Source organism: Thermobia domestica, chromosome 2, assembly GCF_964235325.1.
Source record: "Thermobia domestica chromosome 2, izTheDome1.hap1.1, whole genome shotgun sequence".
NCBI classification, from domain to species: Eukaryota; Metazoa; Arthropoda; class Insecta; order Zygentoma; family Lepismatidae; genus Thermobia; species Thermobia domestica.
Genome location: NC_137455.1, coordinates 110509112 through 110531960, shown reverse-complemented (window position 1 = coordinate 110531960; position 22849 = coordinate 110509112). Strand labels below are relative to the sequence as shown.

The 22849-nt window shown below is 31.7% G+C and overlaps 1 protein-coding gene across 1 annotated transcript in view; it reads right to left on the bottom strand.

Annotated features, from left to right (window-relative positions):
- Positions 1-18864, bottom strand: part of LOC145674685 (rho-associated protein kinase 1-like) — a 48462-nt gene extending 29598 nt beyond the window's left edge. Inside the window, exons 1-7 of the mRNA XM_081744918.1 lie at positions 18667-18864; positions 15032-15216; positions 11553-11771; positions 10056-10226; positions 6759-7008; positions 3027-3187; positions 1577-1805 (exon numbers count right to left, since the gene is read on the bottom strand). Of these exons, the coding sequence (XP_081601044.1) occupies positions 1577-1805; positions 3027-3187; positions 6759-7008; positions 10056-10226; positions 11553-11771; positions 15032-15106 (1105 nt within the window). The 5' untranslated portion in view covers positions 15107-15216; positions 18667-18864. The remainder of the gene's footprint in view (positions 1-1576; positions 1806-3026; positions 3188-6758; positions 7009-10055; positions 10227-11552; positions 11772-15031; positions 15217-18666) is intronic.
- Between the last annotated feature and the right edge of the window lie 3985 nt (positions 18865-22849).

Sequence of the window (22849 nt, the reverse complement as noted above, 5' to 3'; positions counted from 1 at the left end):
TTTTTTTTTTAAAAAAAGCTTTCTAATGTAACTAAACTTCAGTAACCTAACTCAGTGTGAAAATTTGATTCTTGTTTATTGTATTCAGTAGTATTGTTTGCCTAATATTATGTAATAGTAAGAAATCAACCGAAGTCCATATAATTAATAATGTTCAACCAAAGTTATTAATATAAACAGTGGAGAAATTTTAACTCATGACATCTAATTTGAATACAGTATTTCAATTTCAGTTAGTCAATCTAATATCTGAGTTAGTTTGAGTTGGTCAAGTTTTCTAAAGAGGTTTAAGTTGAAATAGTAAATAAGGATAGACAAGTAGAATGAAAGGAAATTAAATACATTTCATTTAATATAAGAAAATAGTCAAACTATTATCAATGTAAAAACTCTTCATCTTCTTAAATCACCATAATATTTTCATCTGTAATATTTTCAGATGTCTTCAGTGATCTGTTATTTGAGAAATATTGTATTTTAAGAAATCAACAAAATACGCATTACAGTTTAAAAATAACTTAAAACTTAGCGAAATTCTATAATTTGTTACAACAATATTTAAGCTCTTCAAGAATGTTTTCTTTAAAAAATATGCTATTAGAAACGTCTGAGCTCGCAGAAGAAAATATTACAGTGATTTAAGACGAAACGTTTCCACATTGTGAACAATGTTTTCTTATATTATATTGTAGCGATCCTTTACGTTTCATAAGAGATCCCTCGTGCACAAATTAGTATTACTGACTTGTTACAGAGAATCGAGTTCGATTCCCGTAGGAGTTCATATGGTTTTGGATTCTACGTTAACCTGTAGATCAACATCTAGTGTTGTTCCAGTACTAAATAGAGACACTGACTGTAATATTTTCTATTGTACAAACTTTGCTTTAGTAGACTTAAAACCGATTTAAACTACTCGATGAGCAAAACAATACGTTTCTTGTAAAAGATTATTAACGTGTAACAGTTTCGTCAACTATTCACTTGGTTCCATCAGACGCAGATAGTGTCTGGTCTGATGAAGCCAAGTGGACAGTTGGCGAAACTGTTACACGTGAATAATTTTTACAGTAAACGTATTGTTTTGCTCAGTGAGTAGTTTAAATCGGATTTAAGAGACGCTGAACTTCAAAGTAACCAGTCAACCAACTTGATGTATCGTACAAAAAAATAAATAACATTAGTTTAATTGTATTCTGTAGTCTAAAAAAAATCATGATAAACTGGAAATGATTTTGGTGAATTAATTTTGGAAATAGTAAAGTAAAAGAAATGAAAGCGATGACACGGTATCTATACACACACACACACACACACTATATATATATATATATATATATATATATATATATATAACAAAAGAGTGTGAAAGAAGAAGAGTGAACGTGGAATGAGATGTAAGAGAGACTTACATAGATAAAGTAAAGTAAAATATAAAAGGTGAATTGGATAAACCATGATACCAAACCTTTGAAGAGAATTATATGAAATCAGAATTGAAGAAAAGATTTTTATTTTAAAAAAATGTTTCAGTGATCTACTACTGTAATTCTGTCTAATTAAAAGTATTTCTTACTAGTAACTTCTTCTTGTAGAGAAGTAAGTTTACTCTTGTCCTTGGACAGTTCTTCCTGTAGCTCAGAAATTCTCTGCATCAAAAACTTCATCTCCTTTTCAAGTTTTGTAATAATCTCATTTTGTTCTTCTTCTGAAGGCCCTCGATGGACGCTCAATTCATCCACCTCTTTCTTTAGTCTTTCTGCATAATCAAGTTCTGCTTCGTACTTTCTTTGATATGCTACGGCCTATAGGTGAAAAGAAAGGTGTAACAAGTATTATTTTTAAGTAATATGTAGTATGTAAGAGATAAACCAATGAAATAAGATTACAACTGAAAAAAAAATTGAAAGCACGTGTGTTGTAAGAAATCAGACATGCCCCTTGCAAATGCAACTCACAAATACTTTGCAAGTACTTGCAAATATAACATACTAATGTTATCTGAGTTGATTTTAACTTAATACACACAAACTTAAAATCAGAATTCGACTACACTACACGAGCGTACACTCGTTATACTAGGAGATAAGTTACAATTGTTTGGAAATGTATACCACAACTACGTAATCAGAATTATATATGTATGTTTCAGTTTAACCCATATGTGTTATCTTGTGTCAGAAATATTTGTTCAAAAATAATAGGGGGAAATGTTAATATTACAGTACAGAAATACTTTGTATAAGCAGTTCTGAACAATGTGGGTTTTGCTTTAATGTGTACTTTATTATTTCATATATTCACGATTTAGCAAGAGAGTTGCCATTCATATTTTTCAGAAATAACTATTTATTATTATTATTATTATTATTATTATTATTATTATTATTATTATTATTATTATTATTATTATTGTTATTATTATTATTATTATTATTATTATTATTATTATTATTATTATTATTATTATTATTATTATTATTATTATTATTATTATTATTATTATTATTATTATTATTATTATTATTATTGTTTATAATCTTAAATTTTCGTGATGAGCAGTTTCAATTCCAATTTATTGTAAATAGACCTGAAACAACGTGGTTTTGCACAGTGTGGAACCAATCAACGCATTATGCAAGGCATTTATTATACGGTTTCCAAAATTCTTTAAATAAAATTTTATTGCTATGCTTTTTCTTTACTTCAACACCCATCATCAAAATGAAGAAAGACAAAGTATTTCCAAAGTAAAATCAGAAACAATACAGAAGATAATAAAGCCAATAATTTTAAAAGTTATAAGCTGAAATATTGTTATTTATTCCTTTTTATACCAAATTGCTCTTAAGCTTAAAAAAAAAAGAAAAAAGAAAAAAAAAGAAAGAAAGAAAGAAAATGTAGCTTATTCTAAAATATATTCTAAAATTCACAACTGAGTTTATACTCAAAAGAAAAAAAAAAGATTATATACATTGGATTTTATTTTAATAAGAGTATTTGGTTAATGAATTCAATGTGAATACCTTATTCTTTTCTTCCGTGTATTCGTCTTGAAGATTTAAGACTTGTTCTTGTAGTTTTCTGACGCTGCATGACAATTCTGAATTTTGTTCCTCCAGCTCTTGACATTCCCACTCCGCCTGCTTCTTTGAGCTCTTTTCTCGTTCAAGATCCTTTTTCAACGCTATTTCAGAAGTCAGTTTCAGAAAGAAATATATCAAAACAGGAATTATATTTGATATGAGTACCATTAAATAATTTTTATGTAACATTTTATTGTGTGAATAAATAAAAATTACTGATAAAAAGGTACTAATATATTTTTCGAAAGCTTATATTGAATGAGTTGTAAGATACCTTAAAATTTTAGAATGTTAATTAATAATTATTCTTCATTTTTAATCTTTAATACTAATTGGCCTTAAATAAATATGCTCAATGCCCTCTTTTAATTTTTCTAACTACGAAGACATAGACATTCATAACTCGCATAAAGTGTAATACATATAATTAAAAAAAAAATGTGTATTGATGAATTCATGTACAAAATTAAATGACACAAAACTTTTATTCAAAATACACAGTCGAGATACATTATTAGAACCGCCAACTACTTCTGACATCATGTGCGATTAACCAATGAAATAAGACACATGTTAAGGTAAAATTCAGTGTGCACATAGGGCGGATGTGGCTGTATGTCAAATAGATCAACACTAGCTATAGTGGGGAAAGGAAATGCTTTGTTCCATTTAAGAATAGGTATGATCATTGGATATTAATAACGGTATCCAAGATGGATCATTAGATACTGGATATTAATAGAATTACTAAAATCTAAAATTGTGAAGAATTCTCGTGCGTCTGTAGTAAACGTACACTCATGTCCAAAATGATTGTCGCATATCTATAACTGTCTTCTTGCAATAATATAATTTGATAATGACTTTGCAGGGTATTTTTAACATTGATACTATGTGTATAATCGGGAAATGTATATTTGTGGTAAATTTCATAGGAAAAGAATTATACATACGAAAATTAGAATGAGTAAATCAAAATTTTGCTAAATGGACAAGGAAGGTTTATTTTCGTTTTATTGTTCTTATTTACTGCTCTTTATATATGAAATTTACCACATACATGTATTTGCCGACTATACACATACTAACATTATAAGAAATACCGTGCGAATTCGTTATCAAATAATATTAATACAAAAACATATTTATAGACATGCGACAATAATTTTGGACATGAGTGTACATCGTGACTAATGGAACAATTTCGACAAACAGATCAAGCTGTGAGACGCCATGAGTCATTGTCGTAGAGGCGTGCGCCTTTCGAGAATTTATGAGGACCGGTTGAGTCCAAATATATGTTGCTTCATGACGGAAAAGAAAGCTTCTAGACATGCTTCTAAGAAAACAACAGTTCAGAGAACTTGGTTGGGTATGGGATTTGCAGTCGATGCTTAGTAAGAGCATGTTCACGATAACTCATGACAAAAGACCTGCAATCTGAAAATCATGAAAATTGCACCCTAATGAATAACGCCTTCTCTTATGAGTCTGGATGTTAGTTTTACCGAATAGAGGATGTTGGTGTATCAGACGTAAAAGGTTGGAAAGTAAATATTCTGATACGCGAATTGGCGTAGCATAGGCTGAAGGTGGCAGCGATATGATCTAGGATATATTTTCATGGCATTCCCTTGGTCCCCTGGTATTTATAGAATGTGATCAGCTCATACTTGCTGTACTGTACATCCATACCAATTCACCATCTTCCCTGATGGCGATAGGATCTTCCAAGACGATAACGTTACCTGCAATATTGCCACAATAATGAAAAACTAGTTGAAGAAAATTACCAGCTCAATGTGGGTAACAAGTACTATTTTTTACCCGCTGGAAATTTTAGAGATCAATTCAATGTAAACGTACGGTGAATGATCCCACCACTACACAGCTTACAACAAATAATGTCGTCTCTGTAATCTGTTTGACTTCAGATTTCAATAAATATTCTATTAAATCGGCCCTACAACATTTTGCTAATCTTGTGCCACCAAAGGAGTTTATTCCAGTTCTTAAGTAGGCGGTTCTAATAATGTGACTCAATTGTGTACAAAACGATATAAGATTCAGCATAGTATTCTAGAATGGACACATATAAAAGTAAGCAATTCAATATAGCACTTGTGGTGACTTAGACTGTCCACAAGCTGAAAGCTGGATTTTCTTATGTTCTTTTCTTTCTATGGCGTAGAAATGACGATCAAAGACTTCAAAATTAATTTTTTGGAGCGTCTTTACATATTTATGTTCTAGAAAATTCAATTAAGTTATTTATATTTATTTTTCATAGTTCACACTTCAATTTCTTTCTTCTACAATAATAGATCACTACATATTATCAATCCAAACTTCAGTTATTTATAAACTTCCGGTAATTACAAACGATTTTTCTTCTTAATTATATTTCCCTGAACTTTTATATTGAGAGCTTCTAATTATAGTTGTAAAATTTAACAATATTGGACGCTATTATAATAATATAACACTTTCATTATGTCAGTCGTAGAAACAAAAATGTTGGGTTCTAATAGTACTTTGTTTACTATTACAAGCAGATAAGGATATGATAGTTGGTTAGTTGGAATATAGAATGAAATATAACATAAAACATGAAAATAGCTTTTAAACAATAATTTGAACAGGGAGAATTCGTTACTTATTCTGAACGATAGATTAACTTAAGGAGGCAAGGAGACGAAAATATGGAAGTAAGAGCTTAATTAGTTTTCCATTCTATTTAAATTGGAATATAATGCAAATAAGAATTTTATTTAGCTTGTTAATTTTTATTTGGGTTATAGACGTTGTATATATGCAAGCATTAATACATGATAAATGTATGGTTTAACTCTAGAAGTGTTCTATTATACTTGAAAATTAGAGCAAATTATTCTAAATTATTCTTTATAATTTGTACTGACTTTCCATGCTCCAAACCAGTTTTACAGGTAATTTTTTCGACAGAAAAGCAGGACGATTTACGTAAGGCCAAGAAGGATCAAAACGTTTAAGTGTATATAGTAAATAGTCCAATTAAGGAATATTTGGAACGACACACACTTGAGATCACATTATCAAGTGCGTTTCACTTGTCAATTGTTATGGTTGGGTTCTGTAGCCTAGTCTGCCATTCAGATTTGCTCACGAGTTGTTTCTGGATCTTTTGAATATTCTCGATAGAATTGAAGATGACTACATCTGCAGAGGTCAGAAGACGAGAGAGATAGCAATATCAGAAATGTTCTTCTTACTTTACTTTATCTTATTTATTTTTATTCTTTTTTATTTGCTTTTGGGGTCTACCTGATTGATCACAAGTTAAATAATTTAATAACCAGAAACTGGACAATTTCTTCAAACATATTGTACCTAATTTGGCAACGTTGGATGCTTTATTGATACTTAATACGCTATTTAAGTGTTTATATTTGTGATTATATTTTATATTTTAACATAATTTTTCGTAGAATAGTCGCATCTATGTTTTAAACGATGAACATGTATAAAATAAACATAGGATCGATAATCAAATATATTTATATACTGTATAGTGTTAAATTTATTGTATACACGAATAACATGACTTCCCTATTCTGAAGCAAGATGAAGAACAAATTATTCATTCAGCACAGTAAAGTATAAATGAAACAATCTACAAATACACAAACACACCATCAATTTCATCATGTAGTACCGCAGTTTCTATTATAGCGTTTCGTTCTTGTATAATTTCTTGTTGTAGTGAAGCAACTTGCTTTTCAAGAGAATCCCTTTGAAGCTCAAGAGTCTTGATTCGTTCTCTTAATTCCTCCTGGTCATCTACCGTTGCTGAGCTGCTCCCATTGGACAACTCTTGAATTTCTTCTTTCAGCTGTTCATTAAGTCTAGCCTCGTCTATCAACTTTTGCTGAAGACTTTCGACCTTAATAAAAAGAGATTACTGTTAAACATTACTGGAAGTTAAGTTTACTGCTTAGGAAAATTTTGAATTAAAATTGGTCAGATTCTTACTATAAAGACAGAGTTTACCTTCATTTTATGATTATCAGAAAATGAAAGAATATCAATGAAGAAAGTGTAGCTTTATGAATAAGTCTCAACCATATGTTGCCGACAAAATTTCAGTTATTTAAATATGAGGGCTTGGTCGAAAAAGTTGATAGCCCACAAGAACCAAATTGTCAAAAAAAAAAAAAAAAAAAAAAGCAGTTGAAGTTATAAATTATTGTGCAAAATTATATATTCCAGCCCCCTCCTCAAATTTATTTTTATTCAGTAATTTTCTATACTAAAATTGATTAAATTATTTTGAGGAAAGTGCATTACATATACACATGTTTGCAATGAGGGTAATAAAGTTTTCTGACCACACACATATTTTCTTTGGGCTGAAATTATTAACTATCAATTCCGTAGCAGATAATCCGTAGACGGAATAAGGACTTTCTTTCAATGAGTCATTAGATGTTTAAATAAATATGCATCTCTATGTCAAATGTATGTATTATTGAAACAAGAATTTTAGGAATGATCAAAAAAAAAAAAAAAAAAAAAAATGGATCAAAAGATTGCGATCTTGACCAATAATTAGTTTTTGTATCAGAGTCCACAAAAATTTGTACGGCCTCTAAATCGAGTTTTCGTATTTTCTACGGAATAATCACGTCATACTGAGTTAAATGATTGGGTTTGGGTTTGGCTACACTACATGTAGTTTTCCAGATATAAGATCTGCAAGAACATTTTTGATTGAAATGTGTTGGATCTTTTGATCAAAAAAAAAAAAAAAAAAAAAAAAAAAAAAAAAGAAAGAAATAGAAAAGAAAATCAATCATTTACTGTACTCAATGCATATGCAATGAATGTATGAATCAGGCATGTTCAAAAAATTTTAATAGCATAACATAAGCATTTTTTAAACAATAATTTTCATATCATTGTAAATAAGGTTCATACACTAAAAAGAAAAAAAAAATTAAAAAGTGTTTTGTAGCATTTCGGTACTATAACAGCATCTTTATCAGTTGCAGAATACCTCTCATGTTCATAAGATCTAACATTAGTTTAATAGAATAATATTCACTGGAAATTACCCATACAAAATTACACAACTCTAGGAATAATTAACACTTCTAACCAGAATATAACTTTCAGTATTTATTAAAACTAAAGTACAATGTAACGGTTTCGACAACTTAACGTTATCCTCATCAGACACTAACTCTCTGTTTTAGTGAATTAGTGTCTGATGAAGATGACGTTAAGTTTCCGAAACCGTTACACTGTACTTAGTTTTAATAAATAAGTGTATATACTCTGGTTAAAAGTGTTAATTATTCATTTAGTGAGTTCCAGAGTCGTGATGGACAGAGTTGTACACAACTCTATATAAAACTATTATGTACTATTATAAAAACTATGCATTGGCTGATAATACTAAATTCCTGACTTCACTAAATTCCTGAATTTAAAAAAAAGTTAGGAACATTTAAGATTTTGTTTTTTTTAGTTGTCTATAGTAGCCAAAGTAAGTTCACATGGAAGACTTCTCCATTTCATTTCTTGTGCTTATCTTTTAACAAAATATCAAAAATATGTCTAGATACTAATCACAGTTCAAATTTTACAAAATTCGTTGAATATTTAACGAACATAATATTTAAGTAATAGTCCTTAATATAAATTTAGCTTTAGGAATTGTATTTCAAATTAATATCATCCAATCATTTCTCTAAACAATGTTTATTATGGAAAATAAACAAAAGTTCAGATATCATTCTCTACTTGTAGTGAACTAATGACTTACTCATTCTCTGAATTGTGGAATTCGTTCTTGTTACGTTAACATAATCTTGTACGTATGTGTATTTTTGTGTCTGTGAATGGGAAGCAGTTTTGAAGTTTGCAAAAGTATCCAGAATTTCGTTAAAAATTTCCGAATGGTCTCTATAGGACTATAGGACTGTCTAGAGAACCATAGCTCGAGATTTGCTTAGATAGTCTCCGTATGGAGGAAGTCCATACAACGAAAACAGTTGTAATGGAAGGTCATCTAGGACTGTTAAACGCTAGGTAGCAGGCTTAGATTTTTTCTGTTGTCTATCGTTTTACACTCAGCTAAATGGTAGACAAACGAGAACGGATTTCTAATGGTTACTCCTTATCGATATGTAGCTTGTTGAACATAATTTGTACTTGCACTTTGTAACTAATTTTTTCGTTATGTGAGATCAGTTAGATCTTTAAGCAGAAATCCATTTTGCATAACTTTAAACAATGGTCAAGTTTTATACATCTTTTGGTTGTAAAATCATTATTGTTATTTTTTTTTTTTTTTTTTACAATTTAATGGATTGTTATTAAGTAGAATTGTTTTTAGCTTACTCACTTGTTTCAATACAACTTATTTACTTCTTACATATAGCTTAGGCAAGAGCATTTCATTGATTTGCGGGGCCTTGGTTGAAAATTCTATATCTAACATGAATAAACTATTTTGCGTTAATGTTGACATTTTCATATCAACAGTAGACCCCTATCCATTATGGGTGCACTTCGCGACGTTAGTAGCGTACACTCATGAAAATAACTTTTAAAAAAATAGTTTATCTCAAAATAAGTTGAATCCCAAGAATGAATTAAAACTAGTAAACTTGTTGCTTTTCCTGAAGGGCCAAACTTTTTCTTCCTATGGAGCTTCCTCAGGGCCATATGGTTAGTGTAAGCGCCTGCAGTGCTGGAGATCCGGGTTCGATTCCCGGTAGAAGCTCATGTGGTTCGGATCTCACGTAAAGTTGTAGGTCCAAGTCTGATATAGGCTCTGTGCTGAAAGGGACATTAAATTCAATTTCAATCCAATATTTCCTGCTATAGCTCAGTTACCCACGAACGCAGGACTCGAGGCGGCTGCTCTTTTTATCCAACCGACGGCACAGCTCTGAGTTTAATTAGATAATAACTTTTACTTACTTGCTGCTGTAATTCAGTAATTTTAGCATTCATTTGTTTATCCATACTAGTACCGGCAGTACTTTCTCTTCTCTTTCGAAATTCCTGGTCTTGTAGTTTTCTTCTGACTTCTTCTAAAATTATTTCTGCTTTCCTTTTCACTTCTGCTTCTGATTCTGCTTTCTTTTTAGTCTAGAAACGGAGAAAGAAAAAATGAAGTATATATAAATTAAATGTCATATATACTGTATAATATATCTACAAACTATATAACACAAAAAGCGTTGTAACAATAATAGGACTACTAAAATTCATCCATCAATTTGCTAATCTCAAACAAACTAATTTTAAATGTCGCCACATGTCTTATATTTTAGTGATATATGCCCATATCCTCATGCTGTACCATTAGTTTAACATTTCTTCCAGAATTTTCTCATTGAGAATATAAGCTTAACATATTGAAAACTAAAAGTAGTAAACGATATAAGTGCCAACCGTTTTTCCCGTTAAATTGGGAACTAAGAATTACTGTCAAATGTTGTGATTGTGAAAAGAGCCTGGTAGACCTCTAAAGTAGTTCAAAACAGCTTCTAAAGATGTCTGTATTAGATTATTATGAATGCAAGATACGTGCTTTTTTCGATTGCCCAATATTTTCACTTTTGAAACGTACTCCACTTACTACTTTTAGTCCTCTATTGTTATTCTACCACAAATCGTGTGGTTGAATTTGTGTAGTATGCCTGAAAACTTTTTGCGAGGATGCAGCAAGTGTCTGATAAAATTTCTGTAACTATGGATATACTGTTACACAAATATATGAATCGTTTCCTGTTGAAAAATAATCAAATTTTGTGCGTCAGGATGTGTGGTAATTATTATATGTAGATGGTTGTACAGCCAAGCTCCATCTTTAAATTTTTATTAAACTTTCAGAAAGAAAGATATTTGCATGTATAATCCACACCTAGCCTAAGAAGAATTGTTATCTTTTTAACTTCGTGAAAACGGTTAAAAATGAATATACCATTACATTTGCAAAGAGCTCTATTTTAGCACAAATAGGGTTTCCTTAAAATGCCCAACAACCGTACCGTACTAACTACTTCCGTTTATCTGAATGACAATCGACATAAACCCAACAACCACACTAATTACTTCCGTTTAACTGAATAACAATCAACATAAACCCAACAATCGTACTAACTACTTCCATTTAACTGAATGACATCAATATAAACCCAGCAACAATGGTGATTACATGTATGTGTGTAATAAACGTGTACAATTAAATGCTGCTGTGTGCTGGATGTACGTAAATCCTTTCATTCGACTGTTTTAGGAGCATCATTATTTTTTGATATGTTTGAAAAAGTGCAATTATATGCGACAATATGATTGATAGGTTGTTGATCGTTCTCAAAAATATTCTCATTATTATATATGTATGCAAAATAAATAAGAAAGTTATTAAAAGATCGACAAAAGATTTAAAAGAATTTTGTAGCTACATACCTTTTCAAGCTCTCTATGAAGAACTGTTATTCCCTTCTCAAGTTGAGCTTCTTCTTTCTTTAGTTCTGTTTCTCGTTCAGAGATTTCCTTTAAATAATTTTCAACAAGGGCTTTGTTGCTTTTCAACTGATCCACCAAATGTCTTTCCTCGTCTAGCAACTCTTCAAGTTCATACATTGCTGGACTCTTCTGGCCATCTTCAAGCTGTTTGTCTGGAAGCTGAAACATCAAATAGAAATACATTAGCGAGAGCTGAACCGAAAATTTTTAATGCTTTTGATCCCATGCATGGAAATTGTCAAGTTAACAAAGATAACTTAAATATTGTTGAAATGTAAAAATACATTTATAATTTCAGTGGTGGCTTTTGAGGGTAGTCACATCAGTAAATGTTACATTTTTTTTTTTTTTTTTATTGCTACAAGCTAAGGGAAGAAACTTTACTTAATACAAACATTCTTGTATATAGATCTCTGTAGATATCTCGTTAGTTTTAGCAAACATTGGCCGTGTCCTAAAGATACAAATGCGCATTCGAAGCACGCTTACTTGTGAAACTGACGTCATCTAGTGTGCGTCAAAAGGCCCAAGTTCACAAGTGCATAGTGCGTAGTGTGCAAAGATGTACACGTTAGCACACTTGAATACTTAAGATGGCAGTTCCTTGTAGTAGGACAATAATACTCTCAAAATGACTTAATAAAATTTTAAAAGGCATATTTTTAATATTTTTGTTGTTGAGGTGAATATTTTTGTGAGCTGATGTTATAATAATTTTCTTGATAAATATACAAATTTGAGATTTTATTAGTAGACTATCAAAATGTTGCAACAATAACAAACACATTTGTGTTATGTTCTCTCAGCATACAATACAAGAATTAAAATAGTGTAGGGAAAGCGACCACATAATTTCTTTAACCAAGCTATAAAGAAATTTGTGCTTAAAGTATTACATGGTTTATGTAGCTTAATTGTGATAATTAGACAATCAGTAATGCAGCTATTTGGACATAAATTATTAACTTTAATGGCATATGAATTAAAATTTTAAGCTTTAGGATAGAATAATAAATTCCTAGATTATCATTACTCTATGGCGAAATTCGTAGGCAGATAGATCTAATTTTCTAGTTTTGATTCGAGACAAACAAATTCCTTTTAAAGGTACCATATTTCCTTGCACCTGGTCTGTGTGAGGGGCCGTAATATGTCAATTACCGTACATTTTGCATTTTTGACAGCTAAAAAAAAAGTGGAATATAGGTTTAAAATTTTCTTTCTACACACTTATCAAAGATTTCACAAATTCTTCTCAATTCTTATAATCCCATTACTGTTACCACAAAACGATTATGAACAAGTTGTGTAGTTGTTCCTTCTGTATAGTTGAACAATGAGAGACATCACATACTGTAATTTTTTCATAAAACTGTCTCCCAATTTTCATAAAATTATTAATATATTAGTATTTTCTTAATGATTATACTTCTTTGAGGGGATTTGTTTCGTAACTGAGTAACCATTTTGGCAGAGGGAAGCATGTGGAAGTGACAGCAGGTATATATCACGAGAGATATAGAGCGCCGAAAGCGTAGTGAAATGCATGCAAATATTGGAGTGTATACAATGTATAGGACTCCATTTAAGTCGGTTTATAAGATAATAATTTTACATTTTTTGTTATTTTTACCATATTATTTTAATTAGAGTTATCCACCTTAAGTATGTGTGACCCTTATACATTGGTATTTCATAATGACATAATAACTTTTTCCTGTATATTTTAGTCTTCATGTTGTTCAACTGCACCACTTTATTGTAAATAGTTCTCCCCTTAGTACCTCTGGTGTCTTAACGCTCTTGCAAGTTACCTGCTTTCGCTTGTAATGTATTTCCTAAGTTACTTTCAGGGACTAAGATATTAAGTCATACCCGCAACATTGTTATCAGCGCCCTAAATATCAATGCTACTCTCCTCACTGTGAATTAATGAATATTTCCTGGCCAAAGCATGCCTAATGAAATAGTACATCGCCAATAGTTAAAGGTTTCCTGCTGTTATGAGTTTATTGTGCACATAACACAATATGTGTATGGTTATTGTCTTTACGTTCCGCTCTCGTTAATCTGTGCATGAGAGATTCGAAATGACGAATATATACAGGTACGGCAAAGTAGAAGATGTTGGCATGCATGAAAGAAACATTTAAGTCATTTTATGGCTGTCCCATATTGTCAATCTGTATGATATATTTATCTTTAGTACAACTAGAAAGCCATTCATCTAAAAAGAAAAAAAGCTTGGTTTATTTTTTCTAGCACGCAAAATTCACCTTTCTTTTGTTATATAATTGTTCCATGTTCTACCACGATGAGCCGCTAGAACGAAGTGCGGATCAAAAGTTAATTTGACGAAGTGTACACTATCTAGCTGTGCATTCCATTTATATATTTCGAGTGAGCATGTTTGAAGTGTGCATTTCGCACTTTTGGATACAGTCATAAAGTCGTTCTCTTCTGATGATGTTCGTATTTCATTTTACAGTTAATCGGAACTTATTTTCGGGATGCGCCTCGTATATCAACTAAATTGCTATTTAGACTCAAAAGATAGAGCTCACCCAATCTTCACCAAGTTTGACATTATGATAAATCTTAACGAGTTTAGTACTATGAAGTATTATGGTGTGTAGATCTTTAATTCTCTAGTTATTGGCCATCAGAATAAGGATTTGAACATATTTTATGACTAAGGTCAAAATTCCAAATTCCATTCACAATATGTAGCGAATAGTCCTTCAAAGTTTGGGTTTGAACTTAACAAAACATTTAAATGTTAAGTAAATGCAGTGGGTACCGCTAATTAAAAAATCAATGAACGACCACCATTTTTCTTCGTTGTAGGAAGTCTTACTAGTTTACTATCATTACTAATATTCTTTTAGACACTTTTCTTATTATTTGGTTTATAGTGTATTCTTTTGCTTTTTCACAACTTCTTTTACTATTTTTTAAAATATAATGTACTATTTCTTGTTTTATTATTTCAATGTTCTCATTTTAAAAAAAAATGTTTTTGGAAATTTTGTTTTGATAATTGTTTTTATTTCAAGATTGTCTTCTATGAGAAGAATGTGTCGACAAGTGGACTTAGCAACATAATCAGTCAGTTAATCAATTCTAACCTAGCTTAACATAAGTATGTATAGCGCAATGTCATGGCGCTCGAGTCATTAAACACTGATAGGAACCGTGAAGCATTAATTTTTCAATTGTGTGGCAAGCAACCTCCAGCAAGCATAGAATATTTATACTACTACTACTACTACTACTACTACTACTACTACTACTACTACTACTACTAATAATAATAATAATAATAATAATAATAATAATAATAATAATAATAATAATAATAATAATAATAATAATATAATGCATTCTATCAATTTATCACAAAATGATTTAAAACTTACTTCATCTTTTAAATGCATATCCAGAAAACTTCGTCGACATTCTGATATGTGCTTCCGGCGTTCTATACTATCCATTTAGAAGACCAAAGATGTACATTAAAGAAAGCAAATACTGATGCTCTCTTTGGGAATTGTTCTTCACTGTTCGTAAACAATTCTTCACTTCATTCCTTTTCAGTTTCGATCTATAGAACAAAATGGTAAATAATAAGGTCAAAACAGAACGAAGAGAAAGATTATTATCTATATGTTAAAATTTTATTAATGTCTTAAATAAATTCATTAAATAATAATCTATATCATAATCTATATCGAATGCAGTACAATAACGATGTTTGCCATTTCCTTTTCTACTAGTTGGAGAAGGGTGACGAAATAGGATCCTTCCCCCTACACAAAATACCTATTATTTTGTCGAAGATGTGCTTGTTAACAAGCAAGTAAATTAAGGACACCCTCATTCAAAAATCTTTCAGTTTAACGTCCCACGATTATGCCCTTTAAGCTAAGGGAGACGAATGATTAAGGCAAGTGAATGATCATGGAAGAATTGGTGGAATGAAATGTGGGAGGAAACGGGAGTATTCCGAAAAAACCCACGGACATCGAACCAGGGACCCAGGCACCAGAGGTAAGCGCTCTACAACTGTGCCACCGTGCCCTTTACCCTCATTCGAGACAGGCTATAGGAGGCCAAGGATAGTGCGGAAGTAAGGCGTTACACTTTATCTCTACTACACACATACAGGACGTGATGAGCATTTACTCTCTAGGTATATATTTTACAGTGGCTGGGTCAACACTTAAGCAGTACTGGAACAAGAATAGATCATAATAGGGAAACATCTGCCCATAAAAGGGAAATATAATGAACAATGGAAAAGAGTAGTCCCACAACAGAAAAGCATAAGAAGTCCAACATGGAAACATAAGCCTCTAAAAGGACACTTAAGTGTAAAATAGGAAAGCGTAAGCTCATAATTGTAATAAGAAAATTAGGAAGCGTACGTCCACAATAAGGAAACATAAGCCCATAAAAGGGAAGCATAATAAACAATGGTAAGTGTAGTCCCAGAATAGTGAAGCGCAAGCCTTCAAAATAGGGAAACGTAGGGCCTAAGTCTAAAATAGGAAGCCGAAGCGCATAACAGGGAGTTGTGATAAACAATAGGAAGGGTAAGTCCATAAAAAAAGGAAGCATATTAAACAGTAGAAAAGAAAGCAGTTTCATAATAGGGAAGTGTACGTCCTCAATATGGGAGCATAAGTCCCAAAAGGAAAGCGTAAGTGTAAAATAGAAAAGTGTAAGCTCATAATAGTTAATGTAATGAACAATAGGAAGCTGAAGTCCATAAGAAAAGTTTAAGCGTGATAAATAATACAGTAGAATAAGCCCACAAAAGGGAAGCAAAATAAATATTAAAGAAGAGTAAATCCACCATAGGGAAAGGTAAGCCGTCAATACGGAAGCTTCCATGAAAATGTATAATTTCTAGAAAAGATATAATTAAATATACCTTTTTCCAAAATGGCGGAAATGTCCTTTGGTCCTGGCTGATTTCTGCCCGAGGCAGGATGCCTCTTCTTCGGAGAGCCTCAAAGAAAGCTCACTTATGCTTCATAAAAAATGGATTTTTTTAAAAAAAGATGAGGGATAAAGCTAATTCGCCTCTTTGTTTCTGACTAACTTCAATCGCAAACAATAAAGGTAAGTCTTAATCTCACACAGAACCGGATTTAATCTTGTTAATGCATTAAGCAATTGAAGATAATGGTGTCCTTTGACAATGACGAATTGTCACTGTTTTTTGAGTTGAATATACAGTGAATATCAGGCCAACTGATGGACCTAATAGGCAGGGACGGACGAAGAGGGTGGGTCCTGAGGCTCCGGATCCCAAAAATTCCGACTTTTCTATAAAAGTATAATTTTAGAGGTGATTTTTACGAATTTTAATTTATTTATCCTCATATTGAATTTGACCCCCCCTCCCCCCACACACACTGAAATAAATTCCTGCGTATTCCCCTGCTAATAGACATCTAAACTCATTTGCACATGACAAAAAATATATTTTATTAAAGTAAAGGTTATATCTTACCATTCAATCACCCCATTCAGAACATAGCCATCCTATATACAGAAATGAGCAAATTAGTGATGTTTTAGGAAGGGAGGTCCTATTACTTACAATATAGGAGCCTACACAACACAAGACAGTGTTGCTATATGTAGGTATTATCTTATTTGCTTTTTATTACATGTTCTGGAAATATACATCCAGTATTTTTCCTTTAATTTTTTTTGTTCGGGGGGGGGGGGGCTGTTGAGATATAGCCTGTTGAGCTTATACATAAATCCAGCATTAGTCTCAGACATAATGTTTATACACGAATACTATAAATATCACAGAATTTTCATATTTAAACATTACATTATTTTGAAATGGGGGAATAAATTCAACCTTTCATTCTTGATTGATTTGTACTCCCAGATACTGGGAACAATTTTGAAATATATATAGGATGTTTCAAAACAACACCGACAACGTTTGGGTGGTGATTCCTGACACCAAGATAAGACAAAAATTATAGACCATCATGGGTGCACAAATGTGTCCTACACTAGTATGTGTTCTATCCAAATATCCAAGTTTCAAAATCCCGCTTTACTTAAGCAACAATTTTTATAGAGGTAGTTGGTGAGTGCTTCAAATTATATGCCCGTAGGCAAACTCCCTCTATAAAAAAATGTTGTGTGAGTACCTAAAGATTCTGAAACATGTATTTTTGGATAGCACACATAGTAGTTCCTAAGTGAAGTCTTCACCCGACTAGGGTAGGTCCCATAGTTTTGGAACTATGGACCTTTAAAGTTCATTTTTTTCATTTTTTCTGCAGCCTACAAGTCCGAAAGGAAGCATTTGTGCACCTACGATGGTCTATAATTTTTGTCTTATCTTGGTGTCAGGAATCACCTCCCAAACGTTGTCAATGTTGTTTTGAAACACCCTGTATAAATTGTACAATTGTAAACCACACACACACACACACACACACACACACATATATATATATATATATATATATATATATATATATATATATATATATATATATATATATATATTGTGCAATCTATTACAGTTTCTCAGCTGGTGTGTGATATACAGTTCACTTGAATGTTGTCATTTCTGTCTTTTCTTTTTCTTTTTTTGCATTAATGTTAAATCTAAGAATACCACAACGGGAAATCTCGAGGACCACTTGGGGTCCGCGCACCATAGTTTGAGTAAGACATCTAAACTAATAGAGACGACCTTGTTGCTTTCCGTATTTTAATTTATTCTTAAAACCTTATAGGTTGGTATATCCAAAATTAATTTAAGTACTCTACCAGAGTATAGGCATTAGTCTAAAATTAACATTGTAGATTTGTAGACATTACCTCTTTCCAGTTAAAAGAACGGCTTTACTATCGTCAGGAAGTTCCTTTTTTTGACGAAAAGTAATTGAAATCTTCTGGTAATCCTTGCAGCCGCACCCAGGAATACTCCCATGTGGTATTGTTAGTAAAAAACAAACAATAAAATATTATTAAAATAGAAAACAATATGAGAATAAAGAATACTTACATGGTTATTCAATATTACGAAAATAAATGCATTCTGTAATTTGAAGCAAAGAATATTCAACTGGAAATATGCTTTGGGTTGAAATTCTTAATTCGAAAAATAATATAAAAGCTATCCCATGCACTACATTGACTTCACCTGCAATCAAACACACACGTTTCTTATCTTTACCTTCTTTTTCTCTCGTTATCACATGCCATTATATCCCCCAGGAAATAGATAAACGATAAATATCTCGCCTTAAGTCAACATTCCGTATTACAAAGTAATCAAACGTCATGTTTAGGATTTTACAAATAATCATCGAAAGCAAAGAAGGCCTCTCTAGATTTATCGTAATTTGTTTTAATATTAGAGTGATGTACAGGATGATCAGAAACTCACGTCACCATATAAAATAAAAATTTCATTATTATTATTATTATTATTATTATTATTATTATTATTATTATTATTATTATTATTATTATTATTATTATTATTATTATTATTATTATTATTTAATAATTTTATTTAATTGCCTTTCTTAAGCAAACTGTAACAGTTACGCATAGTAAAAATTCGTCCATCATCGATTAACGAGTTTGGTTTACCAAAAGCTTCTTTTTATATTTACTCTGCTATCCGTTCGGAAAACACAAAATTTTAAGAATTATTTTGATGAATCACAATCAATGTTGGCCCGAATGTAGAGAGTCAAAATCGATTTGGTTGAAGAAGGAAATCCATTCAGTTGATTACAAGGTATGAACAATTAAAAATCGATTCCTCATGCATTTCCTAAGGGAAAAAAGATAGATATTTTCCTTGCTTCGTAGACTACCCGCAGTTAGAATCACTGCTCAAAGTATCCCTCAAAGTCTACCTTTTTACAGACCTATATGAAAATTGTTACTCTATTTTATTCTGAACTAGCAGAATACCCGTTCTTCGCATGGGGAGAATAATTTTTATTTTGTACATAAAGGGCTGAATTTGGATTTAAGCGGTAACAGAAATGTCACTGTTCGTCTCAGTAACCCCGAAAACTATGGATTCGACACTAATATCGGTCGTTTTCGATCTTTTTTTTTTAATATCTCCCACTTCTCTTCCCACATACAATACATTCAAAAGTTTTCGAACACCCCGGATTTTTGTAAGCGTCTATTGTGATCCTATTATTTTGGCACGAGAACTTTACCGCCATGCATGAGATGTACTCCTGACTATAGAATTAAATTTGACGACAGTTAATTTAGAGAGGTCTGAGAGGTACTGCAAACGATATGTCAAATCATAATTTTTAAAATTGAAATCAAAAAAGACAATTTGATATACATATATATTGCATAGTATAATTAAAAGTGTGAAATGTGAGGAGAGATATTAGTTTTGTTTTCAAAGTGTAGACATAGAGTCAATGTAGTGACAAAAATTTTGAAAGAGAAAGTTGCTTTCCAAATTTTGCTTTTCTTTATAATATGCTTTTTCTTGTTAATATGCTAACGTTTGAAACGCCAAAAGTACCATACTTTGAAAAGTGCTTACGATGGTTTCGGATGCTCCATTGTTGCTCGTTGAATGACGAGCATTACATAACGCTTCCACTGAGCGACAATTGAGAAGAGAAGGATGTATTTTGACCGTCGTAAACAGTTTTCAAAGAATGACGTTTTTTTTTTTTTTTTTAGCTTTTTTAAAGCCAGCATATCTATAAGGTATATATAACTGCAAAATTTAGAAAACTAATTTCTCTTTCAAATTTTTGTCACTGCATTGACCCTCTATGTCAAAACGTCAACACTTTCCAAACAAAACTAATAACTTTCCTCAATTTCCACACTTTTGTTTATACTATATACTTTTGTTTATGGCCCTCGTATATATATATATATATATATATATATATATATATATATATATATATATATATATATATATATATATATATATATATATACGAGGGCCATCCGGAAAGTGGTACCTGTTTGCGCCGCATGAAGCGCTGACGACTCGGGGAGCCGCTGGGCAAGGTCAGACCGCGTCAGTGGCTCGTCTGCCTGATCTATGCGAGGTTGCGTGACGCTAGCAGTGCCTGTATTGTGTCTGTGCTCGTTTATAATGATTAAACGATTTGAGAAGCCCGCCAGTTGTGAAGTGAGGGCCGTGATTAAATTTCTTAATGCACGTATAGCCCGGACTTGGCCCCTTCGGATTTTCATCTCTTTACAAAGCTTAAAGACTTTCTGGCGGGAAAAAGATTTGACAGCGATGAAGAACTTAAACGAGGCATGCCTACGTATCTCAATACGCTGGCTGCGGAGGACTATGACGCTGGAATACAAAAACTCGTCACACGGTATGACAAATGCCTCAATTTGCTTGGTGATTATGTGGAGAAGTAGTGTAAAGTATGCTTTTTCCATAAAAATGTGTGTATTTGTTAATATGTACTACTGTGTCTTTATTGCACAAACGGGTACCACTTTCCGGATGGCCCTCGTATATATATATATATATATATATATATATATATATATATATATATATATATATATATATATATATATATATATATATATATATATATATATATAATTTTTTCGGTTTCAATTCTAAGAATTATAAATAGACATATCATCTGCAGTACTCTCAGACCTCAATTAAACTATCGTCAAATTCTATGCTTAGGCAGGAGTACATCTGATGCAAGGCGATAAAGTTCTCGTGCTAAAATAATAGGGTCACTGTAAATTATTGCAAAAATCCGGGGTGTTCGGAAACTTTTGAGCGGTACTGTATATATACAGGATCGGATCCAGGATTTTCTGAAGGGGTGCATCAACAACTACCAATCATGCTGAAGTTCTTCAAAGTGACATGTGACAACATTCTTTACCGTTGATAACACTGGTACGTAGAACGGGGGAGGGAGTATTTTAAAGAGGGTTACAAGTGATATGCAAAAAAAAAAAAAAAAAAAAAAATCTCCTGGCTTCTGATTTTTCCCTACTTGACAAATGTTATATTGTTTAGTTTGGTGAATCCTTTTCCTTCAACCTTCAAAAAAAAAAAAAAAAAAAAATCAACTGAAACTATTGCTTTTGCAAAGCTCTGCTTTCTTTTAAGCCCCAAACGAAACATGATAGCAAAAAGTTTTGAAAAGTGTTGATTTCTTCACTGTTAGCTTCTCATTTTAGATAGTATACATTTACAACGAAGCACACCCTATATATATATTCTTCCAGTAAGTTGCACAGCCAAAATGAAATTACAAAGATCATTCCAGTCCCGAAACTTATCTACGAATCTTGAAAATTTGATCGAGATCGGTCGGGTGGTTCAAGAGGAATGAAGTCACATAGTCACATTCATTTATATATATATAGATCAGTGGTTCTCAACCTAATTCTCTATCACGACTCCCATTTTATCACATCTCTTGCCAGCGAGCCTCTTCTAATTTCTGGTTTCTAATAAGCTTGTGTGGGATTTTTTAATATACCTATAGCGGAGATCTCACAATATCCATCTATTTCTATAATAATATAATTCATTTCTTGTATATAGTGGATACAGTAACTTTCCTTAAAGCGAATGGACTAAAACAAAATTCGGTTAGTTCATTCATATTACAAATATCGGATCCGATTCGTCATACTGTTTCAAAATGGAGGCCGTTTGAAAATTTTAAAACTTCATAACTTCCTTAATTTTGGGTTATATGATAAAAAATAAAGTGTGATTACTAATTTTGGTTAAAATAACTTGGAAAGTTGGTTAAAAAATTATTGAGTATTTTAAATTACTTGATAACGTGCGTCACGAAGATTGAACCGAACATTGCCGCACTAGTAAAATCACTCCATGCTCTGGTATCTCATCAGCTTTCAATTTTAATTGTTGTTGTTCTTAAGTTAACGTTCCGTTCAGCAGCTTGGCTGTATGAGATGTGGACATACTGATTAACGTGGAATCCGAAACACATGAGCTCCCTCGCGAGCCGAACCCGGGTCTCCCAAGCCAAATCAATTTTAATTGTATTTCAATATGCTGGTTTTCTTGCATTTGTATTTTTCTGGTATTTCAATATGCAATTCTCATTAGTTTCATATCGTACCTCTTTCATTTAAATTGATTTTTTACGGTAAACAACTCCGCACCTGTTGAAAATGTTTAGTAGGAATAATTTTTGTTGCTC